Here is a 19,034-nt window from a genome sequence, read left to right as displayed (position 1 = left end):
ATTTCTCCATGAAAATTGCAGCTACGGACCGAAAAACATTCACATGGCCAGGCACATAAATGGATATAAATCAGTAATGCGTTTTATTTCTGTCTTAACAAAATATACTACACCATACAAACACTGTCAGGACTCAACAGATGAAAGAACATTTCTATCGTCCACACGGTTAATATCTCTTGATCTGTTTGACTCAGTTTGGTGCACATGCTCAGGGATTTGATTGTTAACCCAATTGAGATATCTGGCACACAGTAAAATAAACATGTATTTTGCGTGTACCACGCTACACTGAATCGCACAAAAAAAGGGTGACTTGATCTCAATCTTTCTCATAATGATGCTAACAACTTTACGTAAATGTCAGAACATTGTTTTAAATTGGAAAAATGCTTAGAATGATATAGAAACAAAATGCACCATTTTGTAATTCCGAGGTCTCCTGAAAGGTGCTATCACTTCGCCGTGCGCAATGCAATAGAATCATCAGGTTTTTATGGCCTTGCCAAAGGGCCTTGCCTTTTATTAGGAATTTGAAGGAAAAAAAAACGTCCCCTTTAAGAACGTGCACATGCGCAGAGCGAGAAGAGAGTTAACTCCTGAACTTCGCAGTCAGATTTTTTTTTTTGATAAGGAAAAAGTAGGAAAATCGTAATTCTGCTGAAATGGCATTCCGGAGGAGAAATAAAAGTTACCCTTTCTTCAGCCAGGAATTCTTAATACAGAATCATGCCGATATCGTATTCAGTTTGGTCATTTTCATTCTGATTGGATTGATGTTTGAGGTGAGATGAATTCTGATTTTCCCTCTTCTCAGCTGTTTTTTTTGTTGGCAGCTCCGCAACAGATGAACTAGGAGATAACCCGAAGGCATGTAGTAGAACTACGTGTGAAATCTTTCATACACGCTTCGTGAAATGTTACCTTCTTTCTACCTCTGTTGCCTGTAATGTTTATTATTACAATGTGTTCTACGGACATGGTGGTGGTTTGCAGATACATTGTTGCAGTTATGTTTTTGTTACAACATAGCAGTGCTGGCAACCTATCTTTACAAAGTACAAGTTTAGCGCCGTTTGATCACTGTTTGTTTAGGCTAGAAGTTGACCGCGGTGAAGTAGAAGTGAAAGACCGGACAGGTTTTTTGTGCGTGTAGGCTACAACTTCCCTTTGTTTCCTTTAGCCTCTGTAACTTAACATAAGTATGTTGTATGTATTATAGTTCACCTACGTTTTTATCCGCTACAACTACGATCAGCCTCAAATGTAAACGTTTTGCATACGATTGAGCAACTTTGTGTTGTCGCGTTTTAACAACAATGCTAAACTTTGTCAGTGTGGCCCTTTTTTCCATTTTGCATTGACATTCAACTTTAATTAGTTCGGTTTGTTTGATATTAAACACAAAGTCATTCCAGGCACATCAGTTACAGTAAGTGGAGGCTCTTTTAGTGTCTTGTTTCCCGTTGTCAAAATCTTTTGACGAAGGCTGTCTGTTGCCCCAATTTGATCCGGAGTTAACTGCCACGTCTCAATCTTTGAGTGGTGCTTCAGCGGGCTATTTTACAATGAGAGAGGAGACTGACCCGCTTTTATATGATCTGCTGACGGTGACACAGATTGTGTTACGTGTTCTTTTTGCGCCCAAGCTGTCATTTTAATTGAAGGACAATTGCAAGATTATACCTTTGACTTCGTGGTTAGATAATTGAATGCTTCGACCAAAAATGGTCGTCACCGTCGTGGACCGGCTGGTGATACATTCGCACTCCGATAAACAGGGTTTGGAGGGGGTTTCCTTGAACTCTAAAGTTTCGGAAATACTGAAACCCACTCTTTGAACATTAAACTCTGAATAGACCCATGCAAACGAGATCCCCTCATGTTTTGACAAGGCACCTGTGGCTCCGGCGCGCGTGGAATGTTGTCGACTTGCGCACTCAGAGCTCGAGCTAACTAAAAGTAGCGGGATCCCTTCTTCGTCAATGCAAGCCTTGTCATGCCGATTTACTGAGCCGACCAGCTTTTTCCTCTACAGCCGGGTCACACTGCTCGTAATTCACTTCCGAAGCACAGCTTCAAATTACCGACAACAGCACTGGGAGATGGTTGAAGTTGACATAAACATCCGATCTCAGCATATATCTAACCCGGTGTGTTCTTATGCTCCTAGGCAACAGCAAAGACTGCCATCCTGTTTATTCAACCCCAGTACAACACCAGCACACTCTCGCCAGGTTTGTGTCTCAGCCGCCAGTGCAGCCATACGCCTTATCGGTTAGACCTGCCAGATCAACCCGTTCTCTATAAAGTGCACTCCTTTTGACCAGACCCTGTAGGGGATAGGGTACATCTCAGACATTACAGGCTAACAGGGGAGTGCATGGCTCCAAGTGCATCAATCTATAATTTATATTAAATCTAGGTCAAATACTGTGCTTGGTTTAGTTGGTCCATGCAGAACAATAGAACCTATGGCAACTGAAGTGCAACAGTCAAAAGCTGAGTGGAGTGTAGTACACTTCAAATGGTCCCAAAGGAATGTGGCGTTGACCTGATTTTGGTTCTGTATTCCAATTTTTCCCTTTAGCAAAAGAGGTGCCGACATTAACAGTCAATCTGGAATACTGATAGTTGTCAGGGCAGTCCTTGCTGTAGTGTGTTTTGGTATTTGATGAGTGTCCTTGTCTTGCTGTCTGTCTGTCTGTCTTGCTGTCTGTCTGTCTCTATCCATCTTTGTCTCTGCCTGTCCATCCGACTGTGCGTCCAGAGGGTGAGGTAACTTTGTACCAGTATGGCTGGCGGGACTGTGCCACTATCCTCTTCTATTTCTTCATCATCATCATCCTCCATGCTGTAGTGCAGGAGTACGTCCTTGATGTGAGTATTGCCACGCACCACTGAACTGAGGGTTTTTGTGTTTCTGGTGTTTCCCCCAGGTTTATTTTCAAACAGACTATCCGCTTTGGGAGGCTTTGCAGCCAGTCTCGTTTCTGTCTGTCAGTTGAAACCAACAGATGCCACTATCCTAAAGCTCGCCACGATCGGACGGGGCTCGGTTTGTCTTAGAACAACTGTCGCATTCACGTGCACGTGTGGCCCCCCTCATCATTGCACCTGCATGCAGCTAACAAGCGGATGATAGTTTTGTGGACGGGCATGAGTGATAGTGTTTTGAACTCGTCAAACAAGAACCCTTAATGCTTATTGTAAAGGAGCGTCAGGGTTATCCTGCTAAGGAGGATGCCGTTCACATTTGATCCTGCGTCTCAGCTTTGGACTGCTGGACCAGGAACCTTTTACGTCTCCTTAGTTAGCATCCAATAGGTTGGAAGGCTTAACTGATGTGAAATCAGCACTCGCACCCTGGAACACGCTCTGGCCATGTGTGTTTTCGTGTTGTCTTGGTAACCGATATGTTACTCACGACCACTTGGGTGAAAGATTATAATAAAGATCGCACTTCCCATCCAGGAACCAGGAAGTTAAATACAAACCTTGACGGTAATCCATTTTGACACTCAAGATATCTGGAGCCTGTTTTTAATTGCGCGCTCTTTTTCTTTTCCGTTATTAGAAAGTAAACCGACGTCTCCACCTCTCTAAAAGCAAGAACACTAAGTTCAATGAGTCTGGACAGCTGTGTGTGTTTCACCTGGTGTCCAGCATTTGGAGTCTCTACATAATCATAACGGTAAGAAACACACACACACACACACTCAGGCACAGACTGTTCACATCAATATGTAGATTTCCACTGAAGCATCCATCTCCCCATTCAGGAAGGGTACCTGTTCCACCCCAGCCGCCTCTGGGAGAGCTACCCACACGCCCATCTCAGGTAGGATGACTGGCTGCCAAGCCGGGGCGCTGGCCGAATGGCCCCCTAATCCCTGAGTAGTGCTCTTCTCTTGACCGGGAGTCATTAGGCTGAAGTCTGAAGTAGCGCCCTGTATGGACATTATAGTGACTGTTAGATACACATCACCTTTCCAGCCAGGTCTCCCTGTGAGACCATAGTGGGCTGACTCCTGTGTGTTCTTGTCGGGCTGGAAACCGGCAAACCCGCTAGCTCTCTTACTTGCGCTGCTCTATACTCATTAACATTAACGTGTGTCTGTGTGTGTGTGTGTGTGGCAGGTTTCAGGTGAAGGTCTTCTACCTCACCCAGTTGGCCTACTGGCTCCACACCCTCCCTGAGCTCTACTTCCAGAAAATGCGGAAGGTCAGTGTGAGAGGCTGAACATTCTATCAGTATGGGGAATGAGTGAAAGACTTGGGGGGGGGGGGGGGGGGGGGGGGCAACAACATCTGACCATTCAATCAGCCTGCTGTCTGAAAAAAGGAATCCAGTCGCAAAGTGTTATTCACCCTGTTTACAAAATCACATTATTTTCCTCACTATGAAAGCTGAAATTCCTGTCACTGCCCATAGACTGTTTTGCGGTCGTGCTAAGAAAACAAACATGTACGTTATCCATTAAGTTAAACTACTTCCAGATACAACATTAGTTAGCAGCACCCTGATCCTAAGTGGGATCACTCCGATACCATGTGGTTATATATGCGGAGGTCTGAATAGAGAGGCGGGCTGACCTATCAGCATGCAGCGTTCACAAATCCCCAGACAGCTGCACGCGGGGAGAGACGGCAAGGCACTGGTCCAGTACAGAATGCTGGTTTAATGTGGTGCCGTTGTGAAACTTCTTGCCCTGATGTGCACTAATGAACCCTCCCCCCCTTCGGCCCGACGTGACCGGACGGTTTTGGTTCCTCAGGAGGAGATCCCTCGACAGTTGCAGTACATTGGACTCTACCTTCTGCACATTTCGGCAGCGTACCTGCTCAAGTAAGTTCACACGGAAGCCTTGGCTTCGTCTTTAATACCACATACATGAGCACTTATGAGCTTGTGACAACCTGCAAAACACGGGCCCCTTTAAATGTAAACGTGACATACTTTTGAATTCTTAAAAGGCATTTTTACTGTGAATGTTAATTTTCATTAGAACCAATGGTGAGCTCTCGTTTGCTCCTGTCTCCCCTTCTTTCTGTCACTACGCTTCCTCCTCCAACGCTCCTCCTTCCTCCCTTCAGTTTGAGCCGTGTAGGTCTGGTGCTCCTTTGTCTTCAGTACCTATCAGAGCTCGGATTTCACATCGCCAGGATGTTCTACTTCACTGATGAGAGCCATCAAAAGATGTGAGTTATTTCTCAGTGGGTTATTGTCTGCCCTGAAATTGGTAGGTTGAGGGTTGAAATTTACCAGACTCGTTAGAATAACATCTGATGCCTCTGCTTGGCACTCAGCATTAAGAAGATATGTTCTGGGGAAGGTACCGCTGTTTCTAGGCTGATCTTGTCTGAGCGGTTTCCCACTGCCTCACACTCCCGGATCAGGAGATTGGTTCCTGCAGATTGGCCCAAAATGGCCTTTTGTTTCCTACTGCACAAAAGCCAATGATATTTCAGTGTCAGCGTTCTAATGAAGAGCTATTCATATCTATTGTTATGCGAAACAGCACTTCTTTAAAAGTTGACTCCGTATAATCACAGGTTTGACCTGTGGGCCGTGAGCTTTGTGTTAACGCGGATGGTCACCCTGACGCTCATGTTCCTGGCTGTGGGTTTTGGGTTGGCCCGTGCCGAAAACCAGGGGCTGGATTGGAACCTTGGTAACTTTAATACTCTGCTGATACGGTAAGGGCTCATTAATGGAGATCCACAAATGTACATGTATGTCTTCTGAACAGAACACACACTGCCAATCTCTCACACCACGCGCGCGCGCACACACACACACACACTTCCTAACCTGCTCTTTTTCTTCCTTCTCTATCTAGGATGACTGTTTTGATAGCGGTGTGTCTTACCCAGTCCTGGCTCCTGTGGAAGTTCATCCGTTTCCAGCTGAAGCGGTGGCGAGAGTTCCGACATGAACAGGCTGCTAGGAAGAGGGCCACTGCCAAGCAAACCCCCCGGCCGCTGAAGAGAGATTCCCGTGAGTGGACACACTAGTACCCTTACTGATCAAAACCCAGACTGACCACCCAAAATGAAACGTTGTATTAAAACCATATTAGCTGCCATAAAAAAACAACAACTTTGGTCTCAGATACCACAAAAGCGTAAAATCCAGTGACCCAACAGAATTCCCATTCCACACTGCACAGAGGAATTTGAAACGCTATTATAAAATGGTATTAATGAATCGATAACCAGGTGTTCCTGAATTTCTCCCATGTTATTATATACTGTGTTCTATCTATAGAGCATGCTGCAAGGAACAGAAAACACACACAACATCATAGTTCATTTTCTTGCAGAAATGTGTTGCAATGTAATTCACCAACACTTTGAAGATGAGTGGGGGAGGGGTGTTTTGCATGTCTAGGGTAAAAACAACTATTCTCCAAATAAATTCTGGCCCTCGTCAGAGACTTTCACCTTGAGAAACAATTGTCTTGAACTATTCTTCTTGACTGGATTTCTCTAAATGTGTAATGTTGTTTGTGACAACCACACTCACAGTGGCTAGTTCTGTGAAATCATGCATTATCTACCACTATCAACCGTTGTCTCCCATTCTACATAAAAAGAAAAAGTATATGACCAACCATATATACAGCTCTGGAAAAAAATTAAGAGACCAGTGCACCTTTTACTTTCTTTTCCAAAAAGGTTGAAAAGGAACATTTTGAGTGTGGAACAGAAGGGTTAAAATTAAGAGACCGCTGCAAATTGAACGCTTCTGTTCCTCTCACAAAACTTTTCAACTTTTTTGGAAAGGAAAGAAAAAGATGCAGTGATCTCTTAATTTTTTCAAAGTCTAAGGTTCATGTCATTCTCGTAACTGTTCTGCCTGTGCTGGTGCATACAGATTCGGAGTACAGATAACAGTAGCCACTTAAATAAACATTTAGTTACCTATTTTCTGAAATTCTGGATAAGTCATGCCAATGGCTCAGGTTTGGATGCAAGTTTCCTTCCTAGTTTCCTCATTGTCATATCATGTACAAGAACATGGTCAAATACAGTGTAACAAATGTGATTAGATCTTAGCACTTCTTCCCCTGATACCTCGTTTAACCCTCTCTACGATGTGATCATCCATTGTTCCAAAATGCATGAGCGCTTACCTATGGCCCTTTTTCTTCATTCCTACATCCTGATTGCTTGTTGATGACTGTAGTCTTGGGTTGGGGTAAATGGTGTTCCTTCTGGAACTTTGTGTGTATTGTTAATTGGACGAGTTTTGACAGTCGTGGGGGGAAAAAGCGAATCGTAACCGTTGAGGACGTCTCAACTCTAAGATTTGAAGCTATTTTATGTTCAGGTTAGGGTTATGATCATCCAAATACATGCATAACTTCCTCTCCTCCCTCTTTCCAGTTGGCCAACATGAAAATGGGGTGATCAAGGCAGAGAATGGAGCCTCTCCACGGTCCAAAAAGATCAAGGCCCCCTAATGGATCCGGCAACATGGCGGCCCCAACAGTGGCCCTGACTTAATGGCTTATCAATCAGAAGAACGGGAAACTGGTCCCCACGTGGCTAATCCTCTTCTTGTTTTGTGTGTTCCGGAGGCGATGAAGGCTCTGGGTTTGTCGCCATGGGCACTACAAGTCTTTAGAAATTCTGGAGGAAAATATAAAACCAATCCCGTATTGAGCCCTGAATAGACTCTTCAACTCTCTGCCTGCTCTCTACTCTTTTATATATCAGTATTTTTTTTTTATCCAGCCACGCCACCTGCTATGGCCGATCCGTTTCTGGTGCTCCCTCTCTATACAGAAGGATGTGTATATGTTGTTTATGACACGCTGTATATTGTGTCAGATTGAATGTCCCTCAGTCATCAAGTGTTTTACTGGTCTAGGGTTTGTCCGTCTCGCTGTCTCTGCTGTTAAATGAGCCTGCTTTGCTTTTTTTTTCTTTTAGCATGGGTTGTGTTCATTAGTCTTAAAACGGAAGAAGAGACTGATGCATGAAGGGACTGTCCGGAGCTTTTCCCGATAAACTCTTGTTTTCCACTTTCCTTTCGGCATCTTAATGAACGCACCCCTGGTCGCTTGGCGCTGGAATAATGTTGCCAATGCAGCAGTGGTTTTTAGAGGGAAACCAGACATTACCCAAACAGTGTTGGGTCCTGTCGAGTGGGTGGGACCAGGTCAACTGGACCAATCAGGGGGCTCTGGTTGCTCCTTAGCACCTCCCTCGGTCGTCGCCAGTGAGACTGGGTGCCGTGCTCAGGCTGTGTTCACTTCACGCAAACTGTGACTGTCCTGTCGGTCATTGTCTGTCTTGGATAACACTGCATGCCCTTCTGTTGTCATTGTTCAAGAAGTGTATGTTATTACTTTATTAAATAATGCATTTTTCTCTAATGCTGAGGCCTGTTATTAGTTGTCAGGATGTGGAGGATGTCCAGACGATTTTCTATTGGCTCAATTTAATCTGAGTACTGTAGATCCACATTAGGGCAGGTTTAACACATAAAGGCACTGGTTATTGAAATTGGGGCTACCATGACACCAATAAGAACACCTGTTTTAAAGTCAAATATGTTTATTTTTTTTCTGTCCTGTAGGTGGCAGTCCACCTCCAGACAGCAAACATTGTCCTTCTGTTTTCAGAATCACGTTAATTAATCATGAGAAACCTACGGCAGGGGTGTGGTTTCAGGGAAAGAGAATGCGGGAGGTTCTGTAGAGGAACAACGAATTAAAGGTGTTGGTGGAAAAGAGTAAGACTAGAATTTCAGTCATCAAGAAGAAGGTTCCGCTCTGTCATTGTCATCTGAGGAAAGAAGGGAGAGGAGAAGATTGAATGTCCTTTTGGAAGAGACACAGCTGTCATCAAATAATCCTCTGTTCATTAATGAGTAGACCAGTCTTTAATCTGTTAACATGGCAACAACTGGGGGGGATTTGGTACCTACCTGACTGGGGGTCTGTCTGGGTGTTCTCCACCTGGTCCGTCTGGGTTGTCACCTCCTGGTCTGCCAGCCCCAGACTCTGTCTCAGGGAGGTCAGTGTTTGAGAGGGGATCTGGTCCGAGATGGACTCCAGGTAGGTGAGCACGTAGCGGTCTGCGTTGGTCAGCACAAAGCGGTGTCTGAAGACTGGAAGTCAGAGGGGCGTCGGGTGAATGGATGGACAGACAATGGAAACCTTCCCTGGGTTACTTAGGCAACGAGGCAGATGGAGGAATATCAGTGTTCTCTAAAACTTAAATGTGTTTTTGGTTTGTATGGAGATTCTGATCCAAATGGACTGGTTTAATTTCTAGAGACGCCATGTCAGTGAACATAGGAGTTGGTGAGGTGGCACAGGTTGATCTGGTACCAGGCTAGGATGTAGAGGAGCTAGTTATACTACATCTCAAACTTCATCTGGTACCAGGCTAGGCTGTAGAGGAGCTAGTGACACTACATCTCCACCTTCATCTGGTACCAGGCTAGGCTGTGGAGGAGCTAGTTACACTACATCTCCACCTTCATCTGGTACCAGGCTAGGCTGTGGAGGAGCTAGTGACACTACATCTCCACCTTCATCTGGTACCAGGCTAGGCTGTGGAGGAGCTAGTTACACTATGAATCCAGCTGTAAGTAGTCTCTGTGAACAGACCCACATTGAGAAGCCTACCCTCCACGGTGGCTCCAATGGCAAAGTCTCCCGGCCCGTAGAACTCGGGCTTCTCTGTGGTGGAGCCCGGCTTGGGGATGCGCGTCTTCTCCAGGAACCTTCCACCAATGATGCCGGAGTTTCGTGTGGATTTCTCAAAGATGCTGATCATGTCATTGGACAGGAAGTAGGAGAGGACGAAGCGGCGGCCCTCGTCATGAGGGTTCTGGGAGTCCTGTAAAGTCAGGGAAACGTGCCAGTGATGTGGTGATTGGTGAACCTGATACAGCTAGAGGCTAAACTTCTAACACTGTGTTTATCAAGTTTGGCAAAACTATAAATTTTTCCTGTTTTTAGGCATTTGCTTATTTCAGTTAATTTATTATTACTGATGACTCCAACCATACAGGCCATTATAGACCAAACGGAACTAGATCAGACCAGTACAGCCCACACTAGACCAGTAGAGACCAGATTAGATGGGTACAGACCAGACTAGCCCCATAGTGTGAACAGGATATTACAGACAGATCCCCAGAGAGGCCTTCTCACCATCCTGGCTGCATAGCGCAGCACTCTGTGGTCGTTCTCCAGCATCTTCACCACGTCCTTCTTAGGAGGCTCAGGAATCAGAGACAGGCAGTTCTGAAGGGAGTCCTCCAGAGAACCAAAACCATTGTAGGGTGGGACCTCCTTTAGGCAGAGAACCGGGATAGTAAGAACGGGCAAACTGAACTGACAGTCAGGCAGGCTGTCTCTCTCTCACCTTGTGTCTGTCCTGCAGCTCTGTGCTCTCCCGGACCACAGGCCTGGGTCTTAGCTCCAGCTCGGGGTGGTTCTCCCGGTAGTATGTCTTGGTGAAGTCGTCACAGTCATAGAGCTGGAAGCGCCTGCCCAACAGCTGCACGGTGTCGCCCACCCGGAGGTCCGCGGGCGAGAAGTACTGCTGCACGTCCTGCGGTGAAACCTCCAGCACACAGCTGGGAAAGGGCTCTGGAGGGAGGGGGGGGGGCAGCCATTAGAAGGACCCTACTGGTGGGACGACCAATCAGACGGCATATGAAAGGTTCCTGTCTCTGACGTTACTGCGGGAGACCGGGTGGAGGCTGCCAGCAGAGAGAGAGCGGGAGATCGTCCCCAGCGAAGATCTCTGACGTCACTGCACTCAACCACAGAGAAACTAGAGCCGACAGCTGCAGAAAACCCACCACATGCTGGTTTGATGGCTTTGGGCAGCCTCTGCCTGCGCAGAAGGACAGGGAAGGGGTCCCGTCCGCTGTTGGGCTGGTGGACCTCCCGGATCTCCACCGAGTCGTCCACCAGGTAGTAGTGGATGGTCACAGGCCTGGTCTCCCCATACAGAGACTCTGTGTCGTTCCACAGCGCAAAGAAACGCAACACCTAGACACCACAGAGGTCAAGGGTTGTGAGCCGGCTGAGGTCATGGAAAAAGTGTGAGCTGACAGACAGCCAAGCTAGTTTGTAGAGGTGCTAGTTAACGTATAGGCCTGTAACCTGGCTCGCATTCTACATGCTCCCAACTACATAACAAGGAAAGCTTGCCAACGCTTCACACGCTGACAGAACAGGTAATTGGCCTTATATTTGAAATGAGTATGGAGACGAGGCTGTCTGGTGGGCAGTCACCTGGCGGTCCTTGGTCAGGAACTTCTCGAGGTGGTCGATGTCAGTGGGGGAGATGTAGGAACGTACGGGCTGGCTACGGTGCTGGATGTACGGGTCGACCGGGGTCAGCTCAGGGTCGTTCACAATCAGACCCTGGCTCTCCATGAAGTCCTGCCAACGAGACACAAGATACACGACAGCACAGCGTATTTACTATAGCGCAGACATCGTTACCACATGCAAGTGTCTTGAAACAGTTTGGAGGTATTAAACAGTGTATTTACAATTGCATAGACATAGTTAGCATAAGCTAGTCTATCTAAGCAGCGTAGCATACACTAGTGCATCTAAACAGCACAGCATTCAGTAGTGCATCTAAGCAGCGTAGCATACACTAGTGCATCGAAACAGCACAGCATTCAGTAGTGCATCTAAGCAGCGTAGCATACACTGGCGCATCTACGCAACATAGCATTCAGTAGTGCATCTAAGCAGCGTAGCATACACTGGCGCATCTACGCAACATAGCATTCAGTAGTGCATCTAAGCAGCGTAGCATTCAGTAGCGCATCTAAGCAGCATAGCATATGCTAGCGCATCTATGTGGCGTAGCATATGCTAGTGTGGGGCCAATAGGTTCTGTAGTGTATAGGTTTGGCATTTACCTTTGAGCAGGTTTTGCAGTGGTTTAACTGTGTGTTTCTAACTGCCTGACTAAGTAACTATGTGTGTGTGTGTGTGTGTTTATCGTGTACCGGTGTATAACTGTCACAGTGTGTGTTTTATTTGTGTACCGGTGTGTAGCTGTCACAGTGTGTGTGTTTTTTTTGTGCACCTGTGTGTAGCTGTCACAGTGCGTGATGTGGTAAATGACCCCATACACCGCCAGGTCCATGCCCACATTGAGGTCCTTCCAGTGGTAATGATCACCCCGGTCGTTCTTGGGCAGCCGCTGGCGTTTAATCAGCTTGCCCTGCATTTACAGATACAGTTTAAAAGTTGAATGACGACTCATACCTGAAACTGCTTTTCAAGTCCTAGGAAAAACTTTCCACCCACCCCTCCCCATGGATACTAATGAAGGTGCTAAAGAAGAGCAGAACAAACGTACACATGGGAGGTTCACTTACCCAATAGTGTCATGGGGGCGGATCTGCCTTGAAGGCAGCCGTTCGTTAGATTAGTTGACTAAATGGGGAGCGCGTGGCTTGCGTTTCAACTGAGCTGAATTCTCAGACAGGACATTGGACCTGGGTCTGAGTTGACCCCTGACCTTTAACCCGGATCGCCCGACCTGCACATTTCTATAATGCTGCCTCACCTCTGTCTCAACAACGGAATCGAAAAAGAATACAAAGATCTAAGGTGGCGAAGAGTGGGGTCGATTCCCTTAACTCGGATCTGATCTTTAAGTGGATGATCGATTTCTTTCACAGTTCTCCTACCTGCGGGATGCCAGAGTTCTCCACCAGCGGCTCAATAATGGTCATGGAGTCATCCTCCAGGAAGTAGGAGATAACCACGGAGCGCACACGGTACTCCTCCTGGGGCGAGTGCTGCACCTCCTGCCTGAAGTAGCCGTAGAATCGCAGCACCTTGGGAGGAGCACCGTGGAGAGGTGGAGGAGGGATGACCGTTAAAGGATTATGAGATAGGGATGAGAGGGATGAGAGCAGCGAGAAGGATGGGAGGGATGGGAGGGACGAGAGCAGTGAGAAGGATGAGAATGATGCATGAGAAGGAAGAGAGGGATGGGAGGAATGAGAGGAATCAGACATGGAAAGGATGAGGGTGATAAGGATGAGAGGGATGAGGATGATGTGCGAGAAGAATGAGAGGGTTGGGAGGAATCCGACATGAGAAGGATGAGCAAGAACCGAAGGGAGAGGAACGGTTGTGTTTTTGTCTTCTATGATACTGTACTTCAATTAACAATACATATGACAGAAATCAAACCATGTCTGTATGACATTATAGCTTTTATTGTATTAGAGATACGTTAGGTCTTCAGGTATGGCACCAGTGCGTGGCGGATTAAGACCTAAGTATCAAAACGTATCTATAATAACATCACACAGGAGCATGTTATTTCAGTTTGTAAGTTAATTCTCTTTGGACTCCAGCACCTGCAGAGTTACCCTGGAAGTCTCGCTACTGTTTCTCATTTCATGGTTAACCCATCTTGTCTACCTTTCCCATGCTTGTCTACCTTCTTGTCAAAAGCCACGTGAGCCGGGACGAAGACGAGCGCCGGGATGCGTTTTGCGGTGCCATAGGTGAGAGCCGACGTCTGACCGGCCAGCTGGTTCATTTCATTCTGGGTCAGTTCACTGGATATGAGAGGGGTTTGTCCGATCCCGACCTTAGGCCGATGGGGAAGGGCAAAGCCGTTCTTATAGGACAGCGTTTGAGGGCGATGGAAAGCGGACTTCTAGACGGAAATATATATATAAAAAAGCATCAATGGTCAGGACAACAAATAATCAGGTGAATAGTTATTCTGTCTGGACAGGGTACAGGATGTCTCACTGCTCTGGTCCATGGCATGAAGTGCCTTCCGTTCAACTATAATTTTGTTCAATAGTGAACACACACATCAGATTTAGTCAAGTCTTAAAATGCAGGATGTGCAGGAATTTACAAGAAAATCTGCAAGAAGGAATGGAAATCAAATCCCTGGGGTTGTTTAAAATGCATGTTTTTGACTTTTACTTTGACCTTAACAGAATGGTTCGTTTATGGGTGACTTGGGGGAGTCAAATATGTTTGGTATGTTGACCTTAGTACCAGAGGTAGCCAGCTAAATTGTTATACAATGGTTGTAGACAGTTCATTCATTCTGGGGTAGCCAGCGTCAAATGTATCAAGTTGCAATATTTCAGTAACACCGAGGAGGCCTAAGAAAAGATGATAAACATGGATTTTTTTTTAACGAAAAGCTATCTATTTGTTTTTTTTTTATTCCAATGCAGTAAAGCATGATTGATAATAAATAGTCAGCTGAGCCACCTGTAATCGAACACCGCAAGCAAAAAAAAAGTGTCAAAACTTATTTATTTATTCTGTTCACCGGCTTAGCATACATAAACTTACCGTAACATCTCGAAAGGTGTTTCCTGGCAAAAACGGCAAGCCATGTCCCATGTTGACCGACATTGCAATTAAAACTTGAAATGTTCAGTAAATTTTAAACAAAGCTAAACACAGAACAACAACTAAAGTTCACGCTATGTTATTTGTCTAACTCTGGTGGAAATCTAGTTCACATACGCAATTCGTTCTCCTGTTGCTATGGAAAACATAAACATAGAATCAGGAAAATACGAGAAATTCACATGCCTCGTCACTAGATGGCGCGCTAACTTTAGTATACACTTAACATGATGTAGCAGTGGATCAAATAAAGCTTGTAGTTTACAGTACTTACAAATATAGCCAACGAGTCCGGGTGTTCTTTTCAACACAGTTTATTCCAAGCAAAGGTGTCATATTTTGGTCTCACTTACCAGCTATTTGCATATTTTCTGTTCTATTCAAATCGAAACACAAAAGCTTTTCAATTTAAAATATCTGGATATTAAACCATTAAAGGATTGCAGTTGTTGTGAACATTCTTCACTGCATTCTCAACTAACCTCGCAGTCAAGGAAATCCCAAACTTCCGAAGATAAACAAAGATTCCTATGGTTCAACCCAGTGCAACAGAACTGTTCTGATAATAGCTTATATTATTATACAACATGATCACAATAAAACCTGGAGCTTTAGTGTCCCACAAGGATCAACTCAACATCAGACCACCACAGTAATAACAGGAAAGCTTTTTCACTGGTGGACAATGTTCTGTAACGTACATCAATTCCTACATGATAACAAGTGCAATATTGTTGTTATAATATATATATATATATATTTCTTTACATATTTTAAGCAATTTTCTGGTCCAGTTCCAGATGTGTTTATGTAAAAGAAAATATACAGAAATCCTTTCCATTCCTCTTTGAAGTCCCAAGACTACTGACCAGACCAGAACCACAGGAGTAGAGGCTACACAACACATAACGGGGACCAACTCAGAGCTCTTTGACAAAGTGAGAAATACAAGGAATTGTTAAACCAGGAAAATGACATGATTGGAATTGACTGATTGAAAGTTTAATGTTACACCAGATTGGCAGGGGTCCTTTTCCAAAAAATGACGTCCTTGTTATATAAGGTCACTGCACTGTGCAATAGTAGAACATATCAAAAATAAGCCCATTAAATCACTTGACCTCTTCGAGGTGTTTTAAAATTTTTTTCTTCTTGTTTTTGTATTTAAAATGCTGACACATCTGGAGTATCCCATGGGCCCTGTAGTAATTAAGCATCTCAGAGTAGGACTGTTGATCAGCCATCTATAATGGATGGCCCCTGGCTGTGACCAAGATCTCCTAGTGAGTTAGGGCACCCAAAATAACACACACACAGGTTCCGTCCTTCTACATGTAAAACGGGACAAAAAGATGATTTTGATCCTGGAATCAGCTGTCCTACTGTGAGATATTTAACAAAAACAGGCCCGGATTCTCTTAGGAAGCACACAGAAACAACGACACACAGAAACAACGACACACAGAAACACTGGGGCAATGTCCAAAATGGCACCATTTCCTGCTTATGTAGAAGCACTCATTTTGGCCAGTAACTAGTGAGGCTCCACCCATAAGCTGTGCACCAATCAGTGACCATGGTGCCATTTTAGCCTCGACTATGACTGCATCCCTGAGGTGCCAGACAAGCTTTGATCAGCAGTAGAAAAATATCTCGGAATACATTTTTCAGAGGAACAACAACAATGAAACGATTAAATATTATATAAAATAGATTTCATGAAGGGTTTGAGATGCATTAAAAAAAAATAAAAAAGATTTTCGGTTCAAAATTCAAAAGGCAGCGTCGGTCATTTGCCTGTAAAAGATTGTCTGTATAGCTGAGGGTCCCCTGTCCCGCTCTCTGTCTCAAGGTTAGTCTCACGCTGTCCATTCCACTGTAACTGTTACGCGCCCTCCCGAAAGCCATTCACCCATTTGAATACTGAAAAGGGCGAGTTGGCGAAAAGCAAGCTGCACACTTTCAGAGTCGCCCAGTTCTTTATATTCTCTAAGCAAGTGGTTCTCAACTCCAGGCCTCAGAACCGAGAGTTTTGCTGGTTTCAATTCGAGCGCTTGAATTGGGGACTGATTTAGTCCTGGGACACCAGGTGAATAAGATTAACAACCAGGTGAATACAATTAACTGCCAGGTGGAAGAGATACCAGCACGACTGCAGGTCCCCGGACTTGGGGACCCCAGATAGGCAACACTGGAGTAACACCGGCTACAGTCTTAGTTTCCCAAGATCCTCCACTTTCAGGATGGTGTGGTGAGGTCAAATGCGAGGCAAGCCACAACAATGGCCTTTCACCATTTCAGTAAATGCTGAAAACAAAGGGGTTCTGTGCTTCTGTAGTGTCCACACGGCCACCGGCAGACTGACAGAGGAAGGGGGTCATACATCCTTCCTGGTCTGCCATCGTCACTGTGCTCCATCATACGGTTCAGAACTGCCACAGTCCTAAGTGGTCTCACCATGGTCGTGTGCAGGTCTGGCGGTGGGGCCCCCCGTCCCTGAACCCCAGCGCTCTATTTGTGGTCCTACAAATCCCCTCTCAAGCACAGCTCTCCAGCCTTCACATACCTATTCCTATTTAGATCTAGTAGCTCTTCATTTATATTCAGTAATGACGAGTCATTTACAGTCTGGAGTCAGTAATAACGGGTCATTTAGTCTGTAGCAGGTAATAACGGGTCATTTAGTCTTTAGTCAGTAATAATGGGTCATTTAGTCTATAGCCAGTAATAATGGGTAATTTAGTCTGTAGTCAGTAATAATGGGTCATTTAGTCTGTAGCCAGTAATAATGGGTCATTTAGTCTGTAGTCAGTAATAATGGGTCATTTAGTCTGTAGCCAGTAATAATGGGTCATTTAGTCTGTAGTCAGTAATAATGGGTCATTTAGTCTGTAGCCAGTAATAATGGGTCATTTAGTCTGTAGTCAGTAATAACGGGTCATTTAGTCTGTAGTCAGTAATAACGGGTCATTTAGTCTGTGGTCAGTAATAACTGGTAATTTAGTCTGTAGTCAGTAATAACAGGTCATTTATAGTCTGTAGCCAGTAATAATGGGTCATTTAGTCTGTAGTCAGTAATAACGGTCATTTAGTCTGTAGTCAGTAATAACGGGTCATTTAGTCTGTAGTCAGTAATAACGGGTCATTTATAGTCTGTAGCCAGTAATAATGGGTCATTTAGTCTGTAGTCAGTAATAACGGGTAATTTAGTCTGTAGTCAGTAATAACGGGTCATTTATAGTCTGTAGTCAGTAATAGTAGGTCATTTATGTGTCAGTATAAGCAATCCATATACAGTCCTGTGTCCGTAATTACCATCCATATACAGTCCTGTGTCCGTAATTACCATCCATATACAGTCCTGTGTCAGTAATTACCATCCATATACAGTCCTGTGTCCGTAATTACTATCCATATACAGTCCTGTGTCAGCAATTACCATCCATATACAGTCTTGTGTCCGTAATTACCATCCATATACAGTCCTGTGTCAGTAATTGCCATCCATATACAGTCCTGTGTCCGTAATTACCATCCATATACAGTCCTGTATCCGTAATAACCATCCATATACAGTCCTGTGTCCGTAATTACCATCCATATACAGTCCTGTATCCGTAATAACCATCCATATACAGTCCTGTGTCCGTAATTACCATCCATATACAGTCCTGTATCCGTAATAACCATCCATATACAGTCCTGTGTCAGTAATAACGGTTCAGGCTTCGGGTTCCTGGTATGTCCGGTTGACCGTTCATCCAGATCTCTCGTATGATCCTCTCCCGTTCCTCCAGCCGCTGTGCCCGCTCCAGCTCCTCGGCCGACGTGAAAACGTTCATGTTGAGCGTGCGCTCGAAGCGGCGGTGGCGCCGCGCCGACAGGTCAGACGTGTTGTCCCAGTCCGAGTCCGAGGCGCTGGAGTCGGACGACGAGTCGGCGGGCCGCGGGCGCTTCCGGGTGGCGGCGCCCGCTCCGCGGCGCTGGGACCGGCAGTCTGTGCGGCACGAGATCTGGACCACCAGGGCGAAGAGGGTGAGGAAAAGACCCAGGCATACGCCGCAGACGAAGTAGAGAGCCGCACGCTCTGGGTGGTCTAGGGACACAGAGAGAAAAAGAGAAGTGTAAAGAAAGAGATTGGAGGGTAAAGTGAAATATTGTACAGAGTACACTTTATAAATACATTTATTAAAATATACATGATGAATATTATGGTTATTGTAATGGTATACCATATTTATATGACTTATAGTTTTGCTGGACTTCAACTGCTGGGGCCCCTTAGGACAGGACCAGGGTGTGTAGGTCCCTTAGGACAGGACCAGTGTGTGTAGGCCCCTTAGGACAGGACCAGGGTGTGTAGGTCCCTTAGGACAGGACCAGGGTGTGTAGGTCCCTTAGGACAGGACCAGTGTGTGTAGGCCCCTTAGGACAGGACCAGGGTGTGTAGGCCCCTTAGGACAGAAGCAGTGTGTGTAGGCCCCTTAGGACAGAACCAGGGTGTGTAGGCCCCTTAGGACAGAACCAGTGTGTGTAGGCACCTTAGGACAGGACCAGGGTGTGTAGGCCTCTTCTCTCTGTCTCTTTTCTCCTCTCTCTGCCCCCCCACTGAATGCTCTTCCTCTTTCT

General features: G+C 45.5%; 3 protein-coding genes across 9 annotated transcripts in view; 1 reads left to right on the top strand and 2 right to left on the bottom strand.

Annotated features, from left to right (window-relative positions):
• Positions 1-580: 580 nt before the first annotated feature.
• tram2 (translocation associated membrane protein 2) lies at positions 581-8,387 on the top strand. Its single transcript, XM_010889502.4, has 11 exons — positions 581-785; positions 2,174-2,237; positions 2,771-2,880; positions 3,578-3,694; positions 3,783-3,841; positions 4,141-4,225; positions 4,779-4,849; positions 5,098-5,202; positions 5,557-5,700; positions 5,844-6,001; positions 7,393-8,387. The coding sequence occupies exons 1-11, from the start codon at positions 666-668 to the stop codon at positions 7,467-7,469; spliced, it is 1,110 nt and encodes a 369-aa protein (XP_010887804.1). The 5' UTR covers positions 581-665; the 3' UTR covers positions 7,470-8,387.
• A 168-nt stretch (positions 8,388-8,555) lies between these two features.
• On the bottom strand, positions 8,556-14,534 carry efhc1 (EF-hand domain (C-terminal) containing 1). Of its 3 annotated transcripts, none has more exons than XM_010889503.4 (11): positions 14,346-14,534; positions 13,462-13,683; positions 12,698-12,847; positions 12,088-12,225; positions 11,274-11,423; positions 10,835-11,027; positions 10,393-10,619; positions 10,179-10,319; positions 9,648-9,861; positions 8,942-9,124; positions 8,556-8,799 (listed from the first exon to the last, which is right to left on the bottom strand). In XM_010889503.4, exons 1-11 carry the CDS (start codon positions 14,406-14,408, stop codon positions 8,768-8,770), a joined length of 1,713 nt encoding a protein of 570 aa, XP_010887805.2. In that variant the 5' UTR covers positions 14,409-14,534; the 3' UTR covers positions 8,556-8,767. The 3 variants fall into 3 exon arrangements, with proteins under 3 accessions (XP_010887805.2, XP_019909313.2, XP_010887808.2); XM_020053754.3 differs by having other exon boundaries at positions 13,462-13,680; XM_010889506.5 differs by lacking the exon at positions 14,346-14,534 and having other exon boundaries at positions 8,557-8,799; positions 13,443-13,467.
• Positions 14,535-14,683: 149 nt separating this feature from the next.
• LOC105021690 (protein eva-1 homolog A) overlaps positions 14,684-19,034 on the bottom strand; it is an 82,762-nt gene continuing 78,411 nt past the window's right edge. For 4 of the 5 annotated variants that reach the window (XM_013137229.4, XM_020053728.3, XM_020053729.3 and 1 more), the window contains one exon: positions 14,684-18,501. In XM_013137229.4, coding sequence (XP_012992683.3) covers positions 18,113-18,501 — 389 coding nt within the window. In that variant the 3' untranslated portion in view covers positions 14,684-18,112. The remainder of the gene's footprint in view (positions 18,502-19,034) is intronic. The other variant, XM_034297114.1, reaches the window with a different exon arrangement.

This window comes from Esox lucius, chromosome 14 (genome assembly GCF_011004845.1).
Source record: "Esox lucius isolate fEsoLuc1 chromosome 14, fEsoLuc1.pri, whole genome shotgun sequence".
Classification (NCBI taxonomy): Eukaryota; Metazoa; Chordata; class Actinopteri; order Esociformes; family Esocidae; genus Esox; species Esox lucius.
The sequence above is the reverse complement of the archived record's forward strand: the minus strand, read 5'-3'. Positions and strand labels throughout refer to the sequence as shown.

Excerpts from the sequence above, each read along its gene's own strand:
- tram2 (XM_010889502.4), top strand. The coding sequence starts at position 666 with ATGGCATTCCGGAGGAGAAATAAAAGTTACCCTTTCTTCAGCCAGGAA. Across the intron at positions 786-2,173 it reads TGATTGGATTGATGTTTGAG|GCAACAGCAAAGACTGCCAT; the intron begins GTGAGATGAATT and ends TTATGCTCCTAG. Across the intron at positions 6,002-7,392 it reads GCCGCTGAAGAGAGATTCCC|TTGGCCAACATGAAAATGGG; the intron begins GTGAGTGGACAC and ends CCCTCTTTCCAG.
- efhc1 (XM_010889503.4), bottom strand. The coding sequence starts at position 14,408 with ATGTCGGTCAACATGGGACATGGCTTGCCGTTTTTGCCAGGAAACACC. Across the intron at positions 12,848-13,461 it reads ACGTGGCTTTTGACAAGAAG|GTGCTGCGATTCTACGGCTA; the intron begins GTAGACAAGCAT and ends GCTCCTCCCAAG. Across the intron at positions 10,320-10,392 it reads AGCTGCAGGACAGACACAAG|GAGGTCCCACCCTACAATGG; the intron begins GTGAGAGAGAGA and ends CTCTGCCTAAAG.